This window comes from Pristiophorus japonicus, chromosome 12 (assembly GCF_044704955.1).
Source record: "Pristiophorus japonicus isolate sPriJap1 chromosome 12, sPriJap1.hap1, whole genome shotgun sequence".
Taxonomy (NCBI): domain Eukaryota; kingdom Metazoa; phylum Chordata; class Chondrichthyes; family Pristiophoridae; genus Pristiophorus; species Pristiophorus japonicus.
The window spans coordinates 205574975-205592433 of NC_091988.1; the positions used below are offsets into that span (position 1 = coordinate 205574975).

Here is a 17459-nt window from a genome sequence, read left to right on the forward strand (position 1 = left end):
CCAGGCCCACATAATTCAAACTGAACAAACCAGCAAATACAAAATAGGAGTGTGACTAGGACTGTAGCCTTGGTTAGAAGGGCTCTATTGCAAAGGCTAATGGGCTTCGAATGTTCAAGTGCTGGGGAAGTTCCATCCAGGGACAGGAAGTTCACTGCCTACCAGGACCACCTCAGATTCTCTACCTGTATTTTTTCTGATTTGCTAACATTATTTCTGTTGCTGGAGACTAATAAAAATATTCTGCAAAATTAGCATTCTCCTACTGTAGCCGCCATTACCTTTTGGAAGTTAGGGCGCGGGTCCCAGGAATGGGTCAATATTTGTGGAGGGTGACCAAACTTAAGGGGTTTGCAAACATTGCGATAAAGGCACACCGAGGGGTGTCCTGTTATAGTTGTAGTTATCCAGTGTGTCAAATCATTGTTCCACTCTGCTGGTGCAATGGGACTTGGTACCTGAGGCTACAGTTAGATATCGAGTCGCTCTGCACTGAGTGATCCTGGTGTTATCATCCTTTGCGAGTCAGCAAATGTGGGTATTTTCACTAGGTACCATTATCGTTGTATCCTGCAACTACCAGGATAGTAGGCATATCTAGGGGCTATCTAGTTCACTGTCGACTAATAGATAGTCTTTCTCTGTCTAGCAGGTCCTGTGTTCCTGTGTATGGGCCTGCCATTTTTATTTATCCTTTTCTTTGGTTATTTTCTCTCCTCCTTAACTGAAGGTGCAGATTCCTCAAAAAAGGCTAATGGAATGTTGGTCTTTAACTCAAGGGGGCTGGAATACAGAGGGGAGGAATTGAAGCTTCAGTTGTACAGAGCTCTGGTCAGACCCCCCACCCCGGGACACTGCGTCCAGTCCTGCCCCCCACCCCCCCCCCCGGGACAATGCGTTCTCCCTGCCCCTCAGGGAGGGTATATCGGCCTCCGAGGGGGAGCAGCGCAGATTCACCAGACTGATCCCGGGGCTGAAAGGGTTAAATCCCGAGGACAGGTTGCATTGACCTGGCCTGTGTTGCCTTGAGTTTAGATGGTTGAGGGAATGATCTAATTGAGGTATATAAAATGATAAAGGGAATTGATAGGGTAGATAGAGAGAAGCTGTTTCCTCTGGTGGGGAAGTTCAGAACTGGGGGCACAGTCTTAAAATTAGAGCCAGGCTGTTCAGGGTGATGTCAGGAAGCACTTCTTCACACAAAGGGCCGTGGGAATCTGGAACTCTCTCCCTCAAAAGGCTGTTGGTGCTGGGTGGGGGTCAATGGAATTTTTTAGACTGAGATTGCTAGATTTTTGTTGGGTAAGGATATTGAAGGATATGAAGGCGGGTAAATGGAGCTGAAGCACTGATCGGCCATGATCTGATTGAATGCTGCAGCAGGCCCGAGGGACTGAATGGCCTCCTGATTCTATGTTTGCCGATGAGGAGGAACTTCGTGGATGATACCACTTCAAATAATGTTCTCACACAGAAAGCAGAAACTCTGCCCCCCCACTCCTCCATTTCCCATTAACTAGCTTGTGCTACAGCTGGCCTCTGCCTGGGCTGAGATTAGCTTACTCAACTCACAACTGGCATCGAATCTGCTTCCTGGTCTCTGTGGCTCGGCTAATATTTTTAGCCTAGCCAGGAAGGAGGCAGTGCTGGATCTAGTTCTAGGAATTGGCGTGGGGCAAGGTAGCGGAACATCTAGGGAACAGCGACCCTAGCATTTAGAAGGCTGTGGGAAATGGGGAGGGGGATGGGATGAGTTGGATCGGCACGATGGGCTGAGAGATGGTCTCCATTGCTATGATTCTAATCACTGAGACATCAGAGAAATCTTGTTTTTTGTTCATTTCTTTCCATTTTTCCCTATGGTTTTCCCCCTTCAGTACATTATATTTCCCAGAACAGGAAGGGTCATCTGACCCAACAAAACCCTAACTTTTAGGTATTCATGGAAAATGAGAGAGCCTACAGCACAGAAACAGGCTCTTCGGTCCAGCTGTTTATGCTCTGCACGAGCTCCGTCTCACCCTTTCAGCATATCCTTCTATTCCTTTCTCCATCTTGTGTTTATTTAGCTTCCCCTTAAATGCATCTATGCTCTTCACCTCGACCACTCTTTGGGTAACGAAGTTTCTCCTGAATACCTGATTGGATTTATTGGTGACTATCTTATATTTATGGTCCCTACTTCTGGAGAAGAGGGGTAGGGGTGTGGGTGGGGGGGGGGGGTAGGGATATGGGTCGGGGGGGGGGGTAGGGGTGTGGGGGGAGGAGTGGATGGGGTGAGTGGGGGGTAGGGGTGAGTGGGGGGGTGGGGGGGGTGGGGGGGGTAGGGGTGGGGGGGGGGTGGGGGTGGGGGGGGGTAGGGGTGGGGGTGTGGAGTATGTGTGGGTGGGGTGAGTGTAGGTGTGTGGGTGGGGAGGGTAGGGGTGTGGGGGGGGGACTGGATGGGGTGTGGGGGGGGGACTGGATGGGGTGAGTGGGGGTTGTGGGTGGGAGGGTGGGGGTGTGTGGGGGGGGGGTAGGAGTGTGGGGTGAGTAGGTGTGTGGGGGGATATGGAGGGGTAGGTGTGTGAGGGGATATGGGGGGTTAGGGAAGGGAAGGGGTCTCTATGTATGACGGGTGTCCTGTTGGTGAATGTTGATCACTCCATTTCTAACCTGGGAAGTGGAGCAGAATTCATTAGGTTCTGATCTCAAGTGGCATTAAATTTTTTCCCTGTAGTTTAAAGTCAGCATTAGAAAGAAAAGAAAGACCTACATTTATATATCGCCTTTCCCATCTTTGAGATGTTCCAAATTGCTTTCCAACCAATGAAGTACTTTGGAAGTGTAGTCACTGTTGTAATGTGGGAAACGCGGCAGCCAAATTGCATGCACAGCAAGCTCCCACACAGCATTGTGATAATGATCAGATAATCTGTTTAGTGATGTTGGTTGAGAGATGGATAAATATCGGCCTAGGACACTGGCTGTGGATTCTTTTACGTCAACCTGAGAGGGCAAATGGGGCCTCAGTTTAACGTTTCAGCTGAAAGACGGCACCTCCGACAGTGCAGCTTTCCCTCAGTTCTGCACTGGAGTGCCGGCCTGGATTTTGTGTCTAGTTTCTGGAGTGGGGCTGAGTTGGGCGAGGGTGCTACCCACTGAGAGCGAGTGCTGACCTCAACAACCTCGGATAGATGGTGTAGCAACATTTTTTGACAACTTTTTTGTCCCCAAAAAATAATTGTTCACTTTTTCTGCAGTAATTTATGTATTTATTTTTAACGTAACTACTTGAATTTGTTATGGGAAAGAAAATTGAATCTGTGCAAGAAAAATATTTGATTCTAGCTATGAGCACCCTCCCCCGCACACTCTGTAATGATGGTGTTACAGCTGCCCTAGAATTCTCTCTAGCAGGCTGTACACAGGCTGATCGCTTTCTCATGAAGACTCCATTTAAACGAGACCTTTAATTTGTTATAAGAGTGCTCTGAGAGGAGTCTGTGTGTTTAGAGAGGAGGGGGTGTGGGTGGAGAAAGAAGTGGTTTGGTTTTTTGGGGGGAGGAGGATGGGCAGATCGAAGCCTGTTTGTGTTGAGCGGGAAGGTATTGATTTAAGTGCTGGGTCCTGCATTGATTCCTGTCCCCTACTGTGCATGCAACGTAATGCTGCAGTATATCAGGAGGAGGGGAAAAAAAGCAATTTGTGCAGTGATGTGGAGAGAGAGAGAGAGCATCAAGTGTTGACTGTGATGCAAACGTCTGGCTTTTCCCTGCTGAACTGGAGACATTAGTCTGGCTAAGGATGGTTGGAAATGGCCTGCTTTTTAATGGGGGCAGACACTGCACTAGCTTTCCCCGGTGAGGTCAGATATCAGGTGAGCATTGCAGGCTGAGTTACAGTGGTGACCCGAGGTGTTCTTTTGTGTGTGTGTGTGCAAGTGAGAGAGTCGGAGCGGGCAGCCTCATTCGGAGCGTGAGGCCCTCTGGGCCTTCGAAACAAAAACAAACGCCGAGCTCTCTGAGCCATCTCTTCTCCGGAGGCTTGTTCGGTCCATTGAATGAGAGATTTCTTTCAAAATAAGACACCATGGAGCTCTGTCCTTTGCAAAGAGTTCCAGTGGATTTCTGAGCAGTGACCGAATCAACGAGAGAGTGATCCATTTGAAGATTGCCTAAACTCCTTACATTACTGTCTTTTACAGCACTTGTCCATTTACTGCCGGTGCTGTTGATCTAACTGTGCATTGCGATTGGAATGGTATTCAGATATAGTCCAGGTCAGCACTGTCGTGGGTGGGTGTTCAAACGTACTTTATGCTCGTATCTTTTTCATGTAAGGCCTGACCCTGTTTGTATGTAATAGGTTTTCTGTAGGATGGGCTATTGGGATGCAAAGATGTTAAGTTGAGCTTGGATGTTTAGTGTCTAGGAATATGTTTCTGTTTATCTTGTGATTTCTTCACAAATATGTGTATTTTATACAATGTGTCTGTTGTATATAAAATATATATCAACTAACCTGTTCGGGGGCAGTACTGGTTTTGTGTGTGTGACTACCAAAACATCGACTTAAAAATTCTCATCCTCGTGTTCAAATCCCTCTGTGTCCTCCCCCACTCTAGATCGGTAACCTCCTCCAGCTTTACAACCCTTCCAGAATTCTGCATTCTTCCAACTCTGGCCCCTTCCACCGCCCACTTCCTTCACCCCACCATTGGTGGCCGTGCCTTCAGCTGCCAAGACTCCAAGCTCTGGAACTCCCTCACTAAACCTCGCCGCCTCTCCTACTTAAAACCTACCTACCTCTTCGACCAAGCTATGGTCACTCCTGTGACGTTTTACAACGTTTACGGCGCTATACAAATACAAGTTGTTATATGTTGCGTTGGTAGGAGAGCTCTAACCAATGCTTTAAAGCGACTAACCAGACTGGAGGGCTTGTTTGTCGAGCATGGAGGTCTTTCTTGAGTTTGCACTGTACTGTGTTAGTTTGGCTCAGTTAGCAGCAATTGTTACCTCTGGGTCAGAGAGTTATTTGGACTTGAGGTCATAATGTAGAGTGGCACTCGGCAACAACAACTCGGATTTATATAACGCCTTTAACGTAGTAAAATGTCTCGGTGTTTCACTGAGGCATATTTTTTTTTAATGGATTATCATCCAAAAATGGAGATATTAGGAGGGATAATCAAAGGCTTACACAAGGGGTCAGTTTTAAGGAAGATCTTAAAGGGGGAGTGAGAAGTCGAGAGGTGGTGAGGATTTCAGAGCGCGGGACTGAAGTGGCTGAAGGCACAGCCGCCACGGGCGGGGGGAGGGGAATGTATGAGGCCAGAGTCATAGGACTAAAGAATTCCGGTGGTCGGGGGCGGGGGGAAATTGTAGGACTGTAGGAGATTACATAGATAGGGAGGGGTGAGACCATGGGAAGGGGCGGGGGGAGAATTGTAGGACTGTAGGAGGTTACATAGATAGGGAGGGGTGAGACCATGGGAAGGGGCGGGGGGAGAATTGTAGGACTGTAGGAGGTTACATAGATAGGGAGGGGTGAGGCCATGGGAAGTGGGGGGGGGGGGGTGGAGAATTGTAGGACCGTAGGAGGTTACATAGGTAGATAGGGAGGGGTGTGACCATGGGAAGTGGGGGGGGGGGGAGAATTGTAGGACTGTAGGAGGTTACATAGATAGGTAGATAGGGAGGGGTGAGACCATGGGAAGCTGGGGGTGGGGGGCTTGAATACAAAGATGAGAATTTAAAATTGCAGGCGTTGGGGAGTGGAGCCAATGTAGGTTGGGGAGTAGCGAGGTGATGGGTGAGCAGGACTAGGTGTGGGATAGGTGATGATGTTACATTGTTGGAGGTGCTGTTCTTCAGCTGAGTGATTAAACCAAGGTCCTGTTCAAGTGGATGTTAAAGACCTCAGCACTATCTGAAGAACAGGGAGTTCTCCACATGTATGACCAGCATTTCACCCTGAACCAATGCTGTTTGAGGGAGCCACAGGTGCCAACATTCACACACTTAAAGGAGCTGCTCATTGTCTGAAGTGCTCTCGCCTCAAAGTTTTATGTTCAAGTCCCATTCTAAGGACTTCAGCACGTAATCCCCAGGCTGACACTCCCAGTGTAGTACTGAGGGAGCGCTGCACTGTCGGCGATGCAGTCTTTCAGATGAGAAGTTAAACCAAGGCCCCGTCTGCTCTTTCCCGTGGACATAAAAGATCCCATGGCACTAGTCGCAGAAGAGCAGACGAGTTCTCACCTGTGTCCTGGCCAATATTTATCCCTCAACCAATATCACAAACAGTATATCTGGTCATCATCACAGTGCTGTTGTGGGATCTTGCTGTGGGTATATTGGTTGCTGTGTTTCCCTATATTACAATAGTGACTACACTCCAAGGGTGCTTTACTGGCTATGGAGCACTTTGTGATGCCTTGAGGTTGTGAAAGGTGCTATATAAATACAAGTTCTTAAGAGTAGCTTACCAGAAATCTTTTGGCTTTTCTAAGATTTTTCCTACATAAAGCATGGGTATCCATATGCTAAATAACATTGGTGACAACATGAATAAGCTCCTCTGCCCACCTTGTAGCTCTGTGGTGTATGTTATGTTGAGTGCGGTGCCTGAATAATAAATGTGGCTTTCATATACTGTATGTAATCTGAAAGAAGGATTCAAAGATTGCTATTTGTGTCTCACCCAGCTATCGGATAGTTGTCACAGTTACAGATTGATTCAGTCTGCTCAGTTCTTGAGTTGAGTGGGCAAGAACTGAACAGAGGCTCTGGCATTTCTCTGCTGGGCTGGCGGAGGCGGAGGATGATGATGATGATGATGATGAAGAGAAAGGGGGGGGTTGCATCTGGACAGTCTGTGGCACCTTCAAGCAGTCGGTTGCAGGAGACTTTGCAGTTTATAGTCTATTTACTTCCAGATATCAGTACCCCATGTCAGTTTGTTTTAGTTTAATTATCTTTCCCCCTTTCTAAGATAGATAATTGATAAACTAGTCAAACTTAGAGTGGATAAAATCCCTGCATCCAAGCACAATAGTCGGCATGGATTTCAAAAGGGAAGGTCACGCTTGACCAACCTTATTGAATTCTTCGAAGAAGTAACAGAAAGAGTAAATGTGATATACTTGGATTTTCAAAAGGCCTTTGATAAGGTACAGCATAGTAGACTACCGACTACGGTTAGAGCATGTGGAGTCTGGCGACAAGTAGCAGAATGGATAGCAAACTGGTTACAAAACAGAAAATGCAGGGTTAAAGGTAGTTACTCAGATTGGCATGTTTTATGTAGAAGTTGGAAAGTGGTGTTCCATGAGCATCGGTGCTGGAACCACTGTTGTTCGGGAATTGAAAGTACAATTTCAAACTTTATGAATGATACCAACTTGGGGGTGGGTGGGGGGGGTGTAGTTTAAATACAGAAGAGGACTGCCACAAAATACGGGAAGGCGTTAATAAACTTGCAGAATGGGTGTGTAATTGGCAAATGAATTTCAGTGTAGACAAGTGTGATGTGGTACATTTTGGTAGGAAGAATAAAGAGGCCACACACTCAGTAGAAAATAAGTGTCTAAATGGGGTAGAGGAGCAAAGGGATCCGGGGGCGGGGGGTGGGAGAGATACACAAATAATTAAAAGTAGCGACGCAGGTTAACAAGGCCATAAAAATAGCAAACGTGGGGTTCATTTCTTACGGGATAGAATTGAAAAGCAAAGAACTTATGTTAAACTTGTATAGAACTTTGGTTAGACCACACTTGGAGTACTATGCCCAGTTATGGTCTCCATATTATAAAGAGAATATAGAGGCATGTGAGAAAGTACAAAAAAGATTCAACAAGGATTATACCAGAACTGAGGGGTTATAACTTTCAGCAAAGACTGAACAGGCCGGGGCTCTTTCCTCTAGACAAGAGAAGGCTGAGGGGTGAGCTGTTGGAGGTCTGTAAAATATGAAGGGATTTGATAGGTAGATGTAGTGAAAATGTTTCTACTTGTAGAGGGATCTGAAACTAGGGGCCATAAATATAAGATACTCACGAATAAATCCAATGGGGAATTCAGGAGAAACTTCTTTACCCAGAGAGGGGTGAGAATGTGGAACTCGCTTCCCACGGGAGGGGTTGAGGTGAATAGTATTGATGCATTTAAGGGGAAGCTGGATAAACACATGAGGGAGAAAGGAATAGAAGGATATGGTGATGGGGTGAGATGGAGAGGGGTGGGAGGGGGCTGGTGTGGAGAATAAACCCCGGCATGGACCCGTTGGGGGTATCGCCATTGCCTAACCTGTGGCTAGTCAGCGTTTTCTATTGGACACCGATGCTTTTGACCATCTGAGTTCTGACAGAGTGCTATAGATCCCGGATAGTTTAATTCAATTGTAGTTAATTAAAACAAACCTGATTGGTGGTTCTTACGCTGACAAATTGATCAGCGTGTGTTTTCTACATCTCCTCCTTGCCCTGAACTCAGGTGACTGAGCTACAGAACAGCAAATGACCAGGGTCTCAGCAAAGAGCAGTTTTCAGCCTACGTTGGACCGATCTACACCGGCATGATGTGTAAACTTAGTTATTGCGCACAGATCTAGTCTGTTCAGATTAAGGGAGAATGGTGCTGCGAGCTCAATGTGATCAGACACTGCCTTGTGAGGTATTGGGTGTTAAAGAAACGAATGCCAGCGTAAAAGCCAGACGAGGAAAACACAGGTTCCATTTGTGGTCTGTGTTGAGTTAGAGAGTGATAGCCAGATATCTCGGAGCATTGCAGGGTGGAGGAGGTTACAGAGATAGGGAGGGGCGAGGCCATGAAGGGATTTGAAGACCAGGATAGAATTTTAAATTGGAGGTGTTGAGTTGATCAGGTTTCCAGGGTAGGGAGGAAAAGTCGGTTTAGCGGCCTCTACTTGAACATGTGCACATGGACAGATAGGGCTCAGCTTTAATTCACTCCCCCTCCCCGAAACCCTAACCCCCTGGTAAGACAGACACACACTGTCTGGGCTCATACATGAACAATAGCCTCTTGGGCTGAAGTACTGGAGGGTCGGTGGGCAACTGTCATTAATACTTACCTCAGGAAAGAAGAAAATAAATCGGGAAAAATAAAAAGTGAGAGAAAACAAAATTTAATCTACATAATACAGGTATATTAAAATGATATGACTGTGTGCTTCCTGTCAACGTTTTCTGTAAGCAGTTTGTCCCGATGTTTACTGGAATTTGCCCAGGGCCTGCTGGCTTGCACCCACTCCTCAGTGGAGGAGCTGCAGCGCCACCAATGGCAGAAGGGTGGCATTACAGCGTGATGTGTTTAAGGGCGGTATCCATTATAGATGTCGCGCAAGAATTTATAATGGAAATATAAAAATAAGGAGACTATATTATGTCTGAATGCTCTGTTTTAGTTATCCTCTACCCTATAACTCCACATCACCCAAAGACTACACTCTGTCTTGACTGCCAATGGGTAACATCATGGATGATTAATTAGTATTAAAATAAGATTTTAAAGTAATTAAGAATTTTGAATTATTGCTTTAAGTTTTTAAAACTTTCTGGAGTGCAATTTTTTTTCAAAAATGTGTTTGTTTGTTGCAGCCTTCTACTTCAAAGCAATCCAAGCATCCTCTGAACCCTGGTGCCTCACCAACTGGTGGACACACATTGCAGCTCTCACACACGAGTACCAAGGACCAACAAAGCACGCACAGTCCAGCAAAAGCTCCCGAAGCAGCTGGTCATCTGGCCGAGACCAGCAGCAAGAAGGTCGCTCGGGGTGCACAGGCAGATGTGAGCTTGGACCAAACGCTGCCCCTTACCAAGGCCGAGGATGGCGGCACTGGGGTTAAGAAAAAAAGGAAGAAAAAAGAAGTGAAGGAGGAGGTGAGCAGCGAAGCAGTGACCAGCGACAGTGCACCCAAACCAAAGAAGAAGAGAAAGGAGCCCAAGGGTGACAAGGAACCTAAAGAGGTCAAAGGGGCAAAGGAGCCAAAAGCTTCCAAAGCATCCAAGGGCCTTAAAGAGCCGAAGGGGGCCAAGGGGGGCAAAGAGCCAAAGGGTGCCAAGGAGCCGAAACAACCGAAAGAGCCAAAATGTAAATCCAACACTACACCCAAAACCAGGGGCAGCAAGAAGACCAGGTACCAAGCTTTCATTGCCTCTGTTCACTGTCTGCTTTAACTTTTCTTATTGGGTCTGTATTTATTTGTACGGTATCCTCATTCATTGTATTAGTTTAGTTTGGTGAATTTTATCGGAGTAGTAAATTGTTTTGGTTCCAGCAAAGCTTCACCAGTGTTTTCCACCTTCAATGGTCAGAATTAAGCATGTGGGATTTTTCCAGTGCTTGCTGCTGTTGTTACTCTATGTTTAACTGAGTAACACAATAAAGCTAACTAATTTGTTTCCAACTTGCTCAACCATCAAGAATGACATAGAATGTACAGTACAGAAACAGGCCATTCGGAACAACTGGTCTGTGTCGGTCCACATGAGCCTCCTTCCACCCTCCGCATACCCTTCTATTCCTTTCTCCCTCATGTTTATCCAGCTTCCCCATAAATGCATCGATACTATTTGCCTCAACCACTCCATGTGGTAGTGAGTTCCACTTTCTGAGTAAAGAAGTTTCTTCTGAATTCCCTATTGGATTTATTGGTGATTATCTTATATTTATTGCCACTAGTGTTGGACTGCTCCACAAGTAGAAACATCTTCTCTATGTTTACCCTATCAAACCCCTTCAAAATTATGAAGACCTCTATCAGGTCACCCCTCAGCCTTCTCTTCTCTTTAGGGAAAAGAGCCAGCCTGTTCAGTCTTTCCTGATAGTTATGACCTCTCAATTCTGGTATCATCCTTGTAAATTATTTTTTACTCCAAAACTCTCTATCCTGAAGACCAGGAGTGTGGTTCCATAAGCACTGCCATTGCTGCAGTTTGTTGCCTAGGTTACCTTTCTTCTTGACTGAATGTAGTCATGAGTGTTCACAGGCTTGTTGAGTTGCGTTTGGTGAGCAGGAGGGGAAAGAGTGTGTTGCAGTTAAGTCCCAACTCTACCCTCACCCAACATGCCTTGCAACAGGATAACAAAAATATTGTCTTAATCTGTTTTTATTCCTCTTCTTTCAATGGAATTGCTGAGGCCGACTGCATGCAGGCTGAGTTAATTCAATCCATGCAGCCAAGGATCATGCTCCATTTGAAACTTTTCCCCTCAATGTTCTGTCCTCCCCTGAAGATGTTGACTTTTACCTGTTCTCAGGGTATAGACACCGGCAAGGCTGCATTTATCTTCTTCAAGTTGGTTATTACCTGGCACTTGCGTGGCGTGTATCTTACCCCAAGCCTGAATGTTAGCAAGGGTCTTCTGCAGACTGGCATCGGCTGTTTCTTTATGGGAGGAGATGTGAAGGTGAGCTGGGTTCCATGGCTGCCATCTCCCAAATGGCGTGAGCTTAGAGGGCAAATGTTGACAGACTGGTCAAACAAGAATGGAACGAGAAGAGATGAGTATCACAGCTGATCCTGTCCTTATCCAGTGCCCAAGCACTTGTTCTTTCCAGCATTGGTAACTGGAGGGTGATGTGGAACCTGGGATGATTTTACCCCATCCTTCGCCCGCGTATACTGATGACTGACGACAATTGGGATATATGGAAGGTCGCTACTTCCTCCATTTAATGTGGATTCCTTTTTTTTATCCAGAAGGTGACTATCAGAAAAACATTCAACTTATGATTTTATTCTGAAATGGCTGAATAGAATGCATCAGCTTCATTATTACCGGCTGGGATTACAGCCTCATTTACAAATGATTGTCTCTTGCTCCACACACCGGAAATGATGCTTTAGCCTTTGCACAGGAAGTTGGTGTGACTTGAATTTTTCTCTTTCAGTCGTTTGAGATCTCTGGGTGTAGGGTTTCATGAGGATTGACAGGTGCCAGCCCTGCCCTGGTTACTGTCTGAATTCCTCACATTCCAGCAGGCCAGCGAAGAAGGGGGCTGAGATTGTTTTACAGAATGGTGTGTAAAACAATCCTAAACCCACGTCATGACTGCCGAGCCTTGATTTAAAGCCAAGGGGATATTTAATAATAAAATGAATTTATATAGCGCTTTTCACCACCTCAGGACGTCCCACACTTCTTCGCAGCTAATGAAGTACCTTTTGAAGTTGAGTTACTGTTGTAAAGTAAGGAATTGCGGCAGCCAATTTATGCATTGCAAGCGCTCTCAAACAGCCCTGAGAAATGACCAGATCATCTGTTTTAGTGACATTATTTACAAAGAATTTACAGCACAGAAACAGGCCATTTGGTCCAACAGCTTAATGCCGGAGTTTATGCTCCACACGAGCCTCCTCCCACCCTCTTTATCTCACTCCATTAACTATTCTAAGTGATATATTTTGGTAGGAAGAACGAGGAGTGGCAATGTAAACGAAAGGATACAATTCTAAAGGGGCAGCATGAACAGAGAGACCTCTGGCAGTATACGTGGACAAATCGTTGAAGATGACAGGGCAGGTTGAGAAAGCGGTTTTAAAAACTTGCAGGATCCTGGGCTTCATAAATAGAGCTATAGAGTACAAAAGCAAAGAAGTTGTGATGAACCTGTATAAAACACTGGTTCGGTCTCAACTGGAGTATTGTGTCCAATTCTGGACACTGCAATTTAGGAAGGATGTGAAGTCCTTAGAGAGGGTGCAGAAAAGATTTACAAGAATGATTCCAGAGATGAGGGAATTCAGTTACGTGGATAGAAACTGTTCCCATTGGTGGAAGGGTTGTGAACCAGAGGGCACAGATTTAAGGTGATTGGCAGAAGAACCAAAGGCAACATAAGAAAAACCTTTTCATGCAGCGAGTGGTTGGGATCTGGAATTCACAGCATGAAAGGGTGGCGGAAGCAGATTCAATCGTGGCTTTCAAAAAGGAATTGGATAAGTACCTGAAGGAAAAAAATATTGCAGGGCTACAGGGAAAGGGCAGGGGAGTTGGACTGGCTAAAGTGCTCTTGCCGGCACGGGCTCGATGGGCTGAATGGCCTCCTGTGCTGTAAGCATTCTACGATTCTATTCCTTTCGCTTTCATGTGCATATCTAGCTTCCTCTTAAATGCACCTGTGCTATTTGCCTCAACTACCCCTTGTGATAGCGAGTACCGAATTCTAACCATTCTCTGGGTAAAAGTTTTGAGAGATAAATATTGGCCAGGACATCAGGGAGAGCCTCCTGCGCCACTCTTCGAATATTGCCCTGGGATCTTTTACATCCACCCAAGGGTGCAGACGTGACCTCAATTTAATGTCTCATCCAAAAGATACCCCTCCGACAGTGCAGCGCTCCCTCAGTACTGTCCATCCGACAGTGCGGCGCTCCCTCAGCATTGCTCCTCCGACAGTGCAGCGCTCCCTCAGTACTGTCCATCCGACAGTGCGGCGCTCCCTCAGCATTGCTCCTCCGACAGTGCGGCGCTCCCTCAGCATTGCTCCTCCGACGGTGCGGCGCTCCCTCAGTCCTGCCCCGAGGCAGCAAATAGCATACGTGCATTTAAATAAAAGCTAGATAAACACACGAGGGAGAAAAGAATAGAAAGACATGCTGATGGGGTGGAAGGACCAGTTGGGCCGAATAGACTGTTTCTGTGCTGGCGACTCTATGTAATTCTACGTAGTGGTTAAGTTACTGGACTAGCAATTCAGAGAATGCGAGTTAAAATCACCGTGGCAGTTTGAGAATTTCATCTCTGTTGAAATTTTAAAAAAAATTGGAAATAAAAATCTGGTATCAGTAAAAGTGACCATGAAGCTGTAATTTTGTCACAAAAATCCAACTGGTTCACTAATGTCATTTAGGGAAGCCAATTTGCTGCCCTTACCCGGCCCGGCCTATTGTATCTGCTGCCCTTACCCAGTCCGGCCTATTGTATCTGCCGCCCTTACTCGGCCCGGCCTATTGTATCTGCTGCCCTTACCCAGTCCGGCCTATTGTATCTGCCGCCCTTACCCAGTCCGGCCTATTGTATCTGCCGCCCTTACCCAGTCCGACCTATTGTATCTGCCGCCCTTACCCAGTCCGACCTATTGTATCTGCCGCCCTTACCCAGTCCGGCCTATTGTATCTGCCGCCCTTACCCAGTCCGGCCTATTGTATCTGCCGCCCTTACCCAGTCCGACCTATTGTATCTGCCGCCCTTACCCGGCCCGGCCTATTGTATCTGCCGCCCTTACCCAGTCCGGCCTATTGTATCTGCTGCCCTTACCCAGTCCGGCCTATTGTATCTGCCACCCTTATCCAGTCTGGCCTATTGTATCTGCTGCCCTTACCCAGACTGGCCTATTGTATCTGCTGCCCTTACCCAGTCCGGCCTATTGTATCTGCCGCCCTTACCCGGCCGGCCTATTGTATCTGCCGCCCTTACCCGGCCCGGCCTATTGTATCTACTGCCCTTACCCGGCCCGGCCTATTGTATCTGCTGCCCTTACCCAGTCCGGCCTATTGTATCTACTGCCCTTACCCAGTCCGGCCTATTGTATCTGCTGCCCTTACCCAGTCCGGCCTATTGTATCTGCTGCCCTTACCCAGTCCGACCTATTGTATCTGCCGCCCTTACCCAGTCCGACCTATTGTATTTACTGCCCTTACTCGGCCCGGCCTATTGTGACTCCAGTCTCGCACTAGTTGACTCTAAACTGCCCTGTGAAATGGCCCAGCAAACCACTTGCTTGTGCCACACCGCTTGTGCAGCAGTTCACAACGAAGGCACACCAGCACCTTCTCGGAGCAGCGAGGGATGGGACGGACTTGCCAGAACCGTCCACCCTGAGAATGTGGTAGCCCATGGCAGGATCTGATAACATCGAGGCTTGGGTTGGCAAGTGATACCCCAATGCATCATTGATCTGGAGCTTAAATAGACCAACCATATTATCACAGTTATAAAAGCAGGGCAAAGACGAGTTATTTTACAGTCATTGGCTTACTTCCTGATCCCACAAAGCCGTTCCACAACCTACAAGATTCAAGGCAGGAGTGTGATGGAATACTGACTCAGCTGGATGAGTGCAGCTCCAGCTCCAACAACACTCTAGAAGCTTGATACCATCTCGGAGGAAGCACTTCCCTTGTTTGGTGCCCGTGTCACCAGACTTCATATTCATTCTCTCCATTTCCGACACACTATGGCTGCAGTGTGTACCATCTACAGTGTGCCCTGCAGCAACTCGCCAAGGCTTCTTCAACAGTGCCTCCCTCTCCCGGGCACCTCCACCACCTATAAGGACAAGAATAGCAATATCATCACCTCCAAGTCATATACCTTCCTGACTGGGAAATATATCGGCCGTTCCTTCATCGTCGCTGGGTCACAATCCTGGAACTCCCTCCCTAACAGCACTGTGGGAGCACCTTCACCACACGGACTGCAGCGGTTCAAGGAGGCGGCTCACCACCACCTTCTCAAGGGGCAATTAGGGATGGGCAATAAATGCCGGCCTTGCCAGCGATGCCCACATCCCGAGAATGAATACTGTTTTAAAAAAAAAAAAATGTCCCAATGACACCCTTTTGCCTGTGAGTTATGTAGGTCAGAAAGATCCCAGATTTGATCCCAAGTCTGTATTGAGTTAGTTTGTTCTTAGTTTTGATGATAATTCAGTGGATACTATGAATTGAAAAAACACAGCCAAGGGCCATGACTGTTTCCCATCCAGTGGTCCCTGATTTAGGGCGGATACATGAGGCAGAGACCCTCTCCTGATTGCTGTTTTAGCACATTCAGACTTTCACATTGTGAGTATAGGAACACTTAGCCAGGAGACACTGCACAGCAGCTGTTTCGATAAGCTTTGTCCTACTTCAGAGCAGCATACGATGTGGGACTGCACCAAGGGTGAAAAGATTAGGAAAGAAGGCTGGGTAAATCACCAGAAAGTGTTTAAATGATGATTTAAAACCATATGCGTTGTAGGTGGTCAGGACTAGCGAGTTCCTGGGCACTGGGTTGCAGTAAGGATGTCCTGCTAAGTCTACAGACTTTTGTAGTTTGTCATCTGAATCCCTCAGCAGGGTTAGTATTTCACGGTTTACTTCCTCACGTATAAATTTTACATATGATGAAAAATAGCACACTGAAACAAAAGCACACAATAAATTAGTGCTTGCTAAACCTTTTAAGCCTCCTTATCTCATTAACATAACCGTTGCAATTTTTAAATTTATGGATGAAATTTAATGAATTCCAAAGACTGACTGGTTCCGATTTATATTCCACTTATGACACTGACCACGACCTGCCCCTGTCACCAGTGAGTTATCCAGTCAGTTCACTGGTCAGATGTAAATCTTGTTTCATGGCTCTTGATGTAGTCCCTGTGCACTTTACAAGAAAGATTCACTTGTATAATAAAAAAAAAAATCAGATATCATGTTAATTTGAGGCTTTGAATCCAAGCTTGTAATGTTGTCTGATAGCACCATTTACTGCCTTGCTGTCGACTTCCACTCCGCAATAACGTTTATTTCCCAGCATCTTCTCCCTGCTCCTGAAGGTGCTGACTCCTGCTGGGTACAATTCCACAGACCCAGCAGCCCTCAGATATTTACCCAAGGGGCCAGTCCCGATGCATGGCCCTTGAGTACCAAATGTAGATTAATTATAATTTACTGCACAGAAATAATTCATTCGTCCCAGCGGGTCCGTGCCGGTGTTTATGCTCCACACCAGCCCCCTCCCATCCCCCTCCATCTCACCCCATCACCATATCCCTCTATTCCTGTCTCCCTCGAGTTTATCCAGCTTCTCCTTAAATGCATCGATACTATTCACCTCAACCCCTCCCTGTGGGAGCAAGTTCCACATTCTCACCGCCCTCTGGGTAAAGAAGTTTCTCCTGAATTCCCCATTGGATTTATTAGTGACTGTCTTATAGTCATGGGCCCTAGTTCTGGTCTGCTCCATAAGTGGAAACAGCTTCTCTACGTCTACCCTATGGAACCCCTCCATAATTTTACAGACCTCTATCAGGTCACCCCTTGGCCTTCTCTTTTCTAGAGGAAAGAGCCCCGGCCTGTTCAGTCTTTGCTGATAGTTACAAGCTCTCAGTTCTGGTATCACTTCACCAATGACTTGCTGCACAATTAAGTTGCAAGGCTGCTCACTACAGGCAAGCAGCACTGTAAAAGATTGTTTTTTTATCAGCTTGCATTTATTGTTTGTCTAGAATAGCCATCAGGGGCGTGACTTTTACAGAAATAAGCCTGGATTCACGTGAGTTGGATGATGACAGTCCTATGTGGTTTATTTTGTGTAAACTACCGGCCTTGAATAAGATTTCACACTCGTTCCCTTTCACACATTGGCAGAATAGAAATGCAGAAAGCGGTGGGTTGTGGTTGATCTGAATACCAGTGCACGCAGAAGTGAATGACTTGACGGTAGTTGTTTTCC

General features: G+C 46.6%; 1 protein-coding gene across 1 annotated transcript in view; it reads left to right on the top strand.

Annotated features, from left to right (window-relative positions):
• The window catches only part of chd6 (chromodomain helicase DNA binding protein 6), a 237136-nt gene that overhangs the window by 82297 nt on the left and 137380 nt on the right, over positions 1–17459 (top strand). The window contains exon 4 of the mRNA XM_070894909.1: positions 9605–10146. Within this exon, the coding sequence (XP_070751010.1) occupies positions 9605–10146 (542 nt within the window). The remainder of the gene's footprint in view (positions 1–9604; positions 10147–17459) is intronic.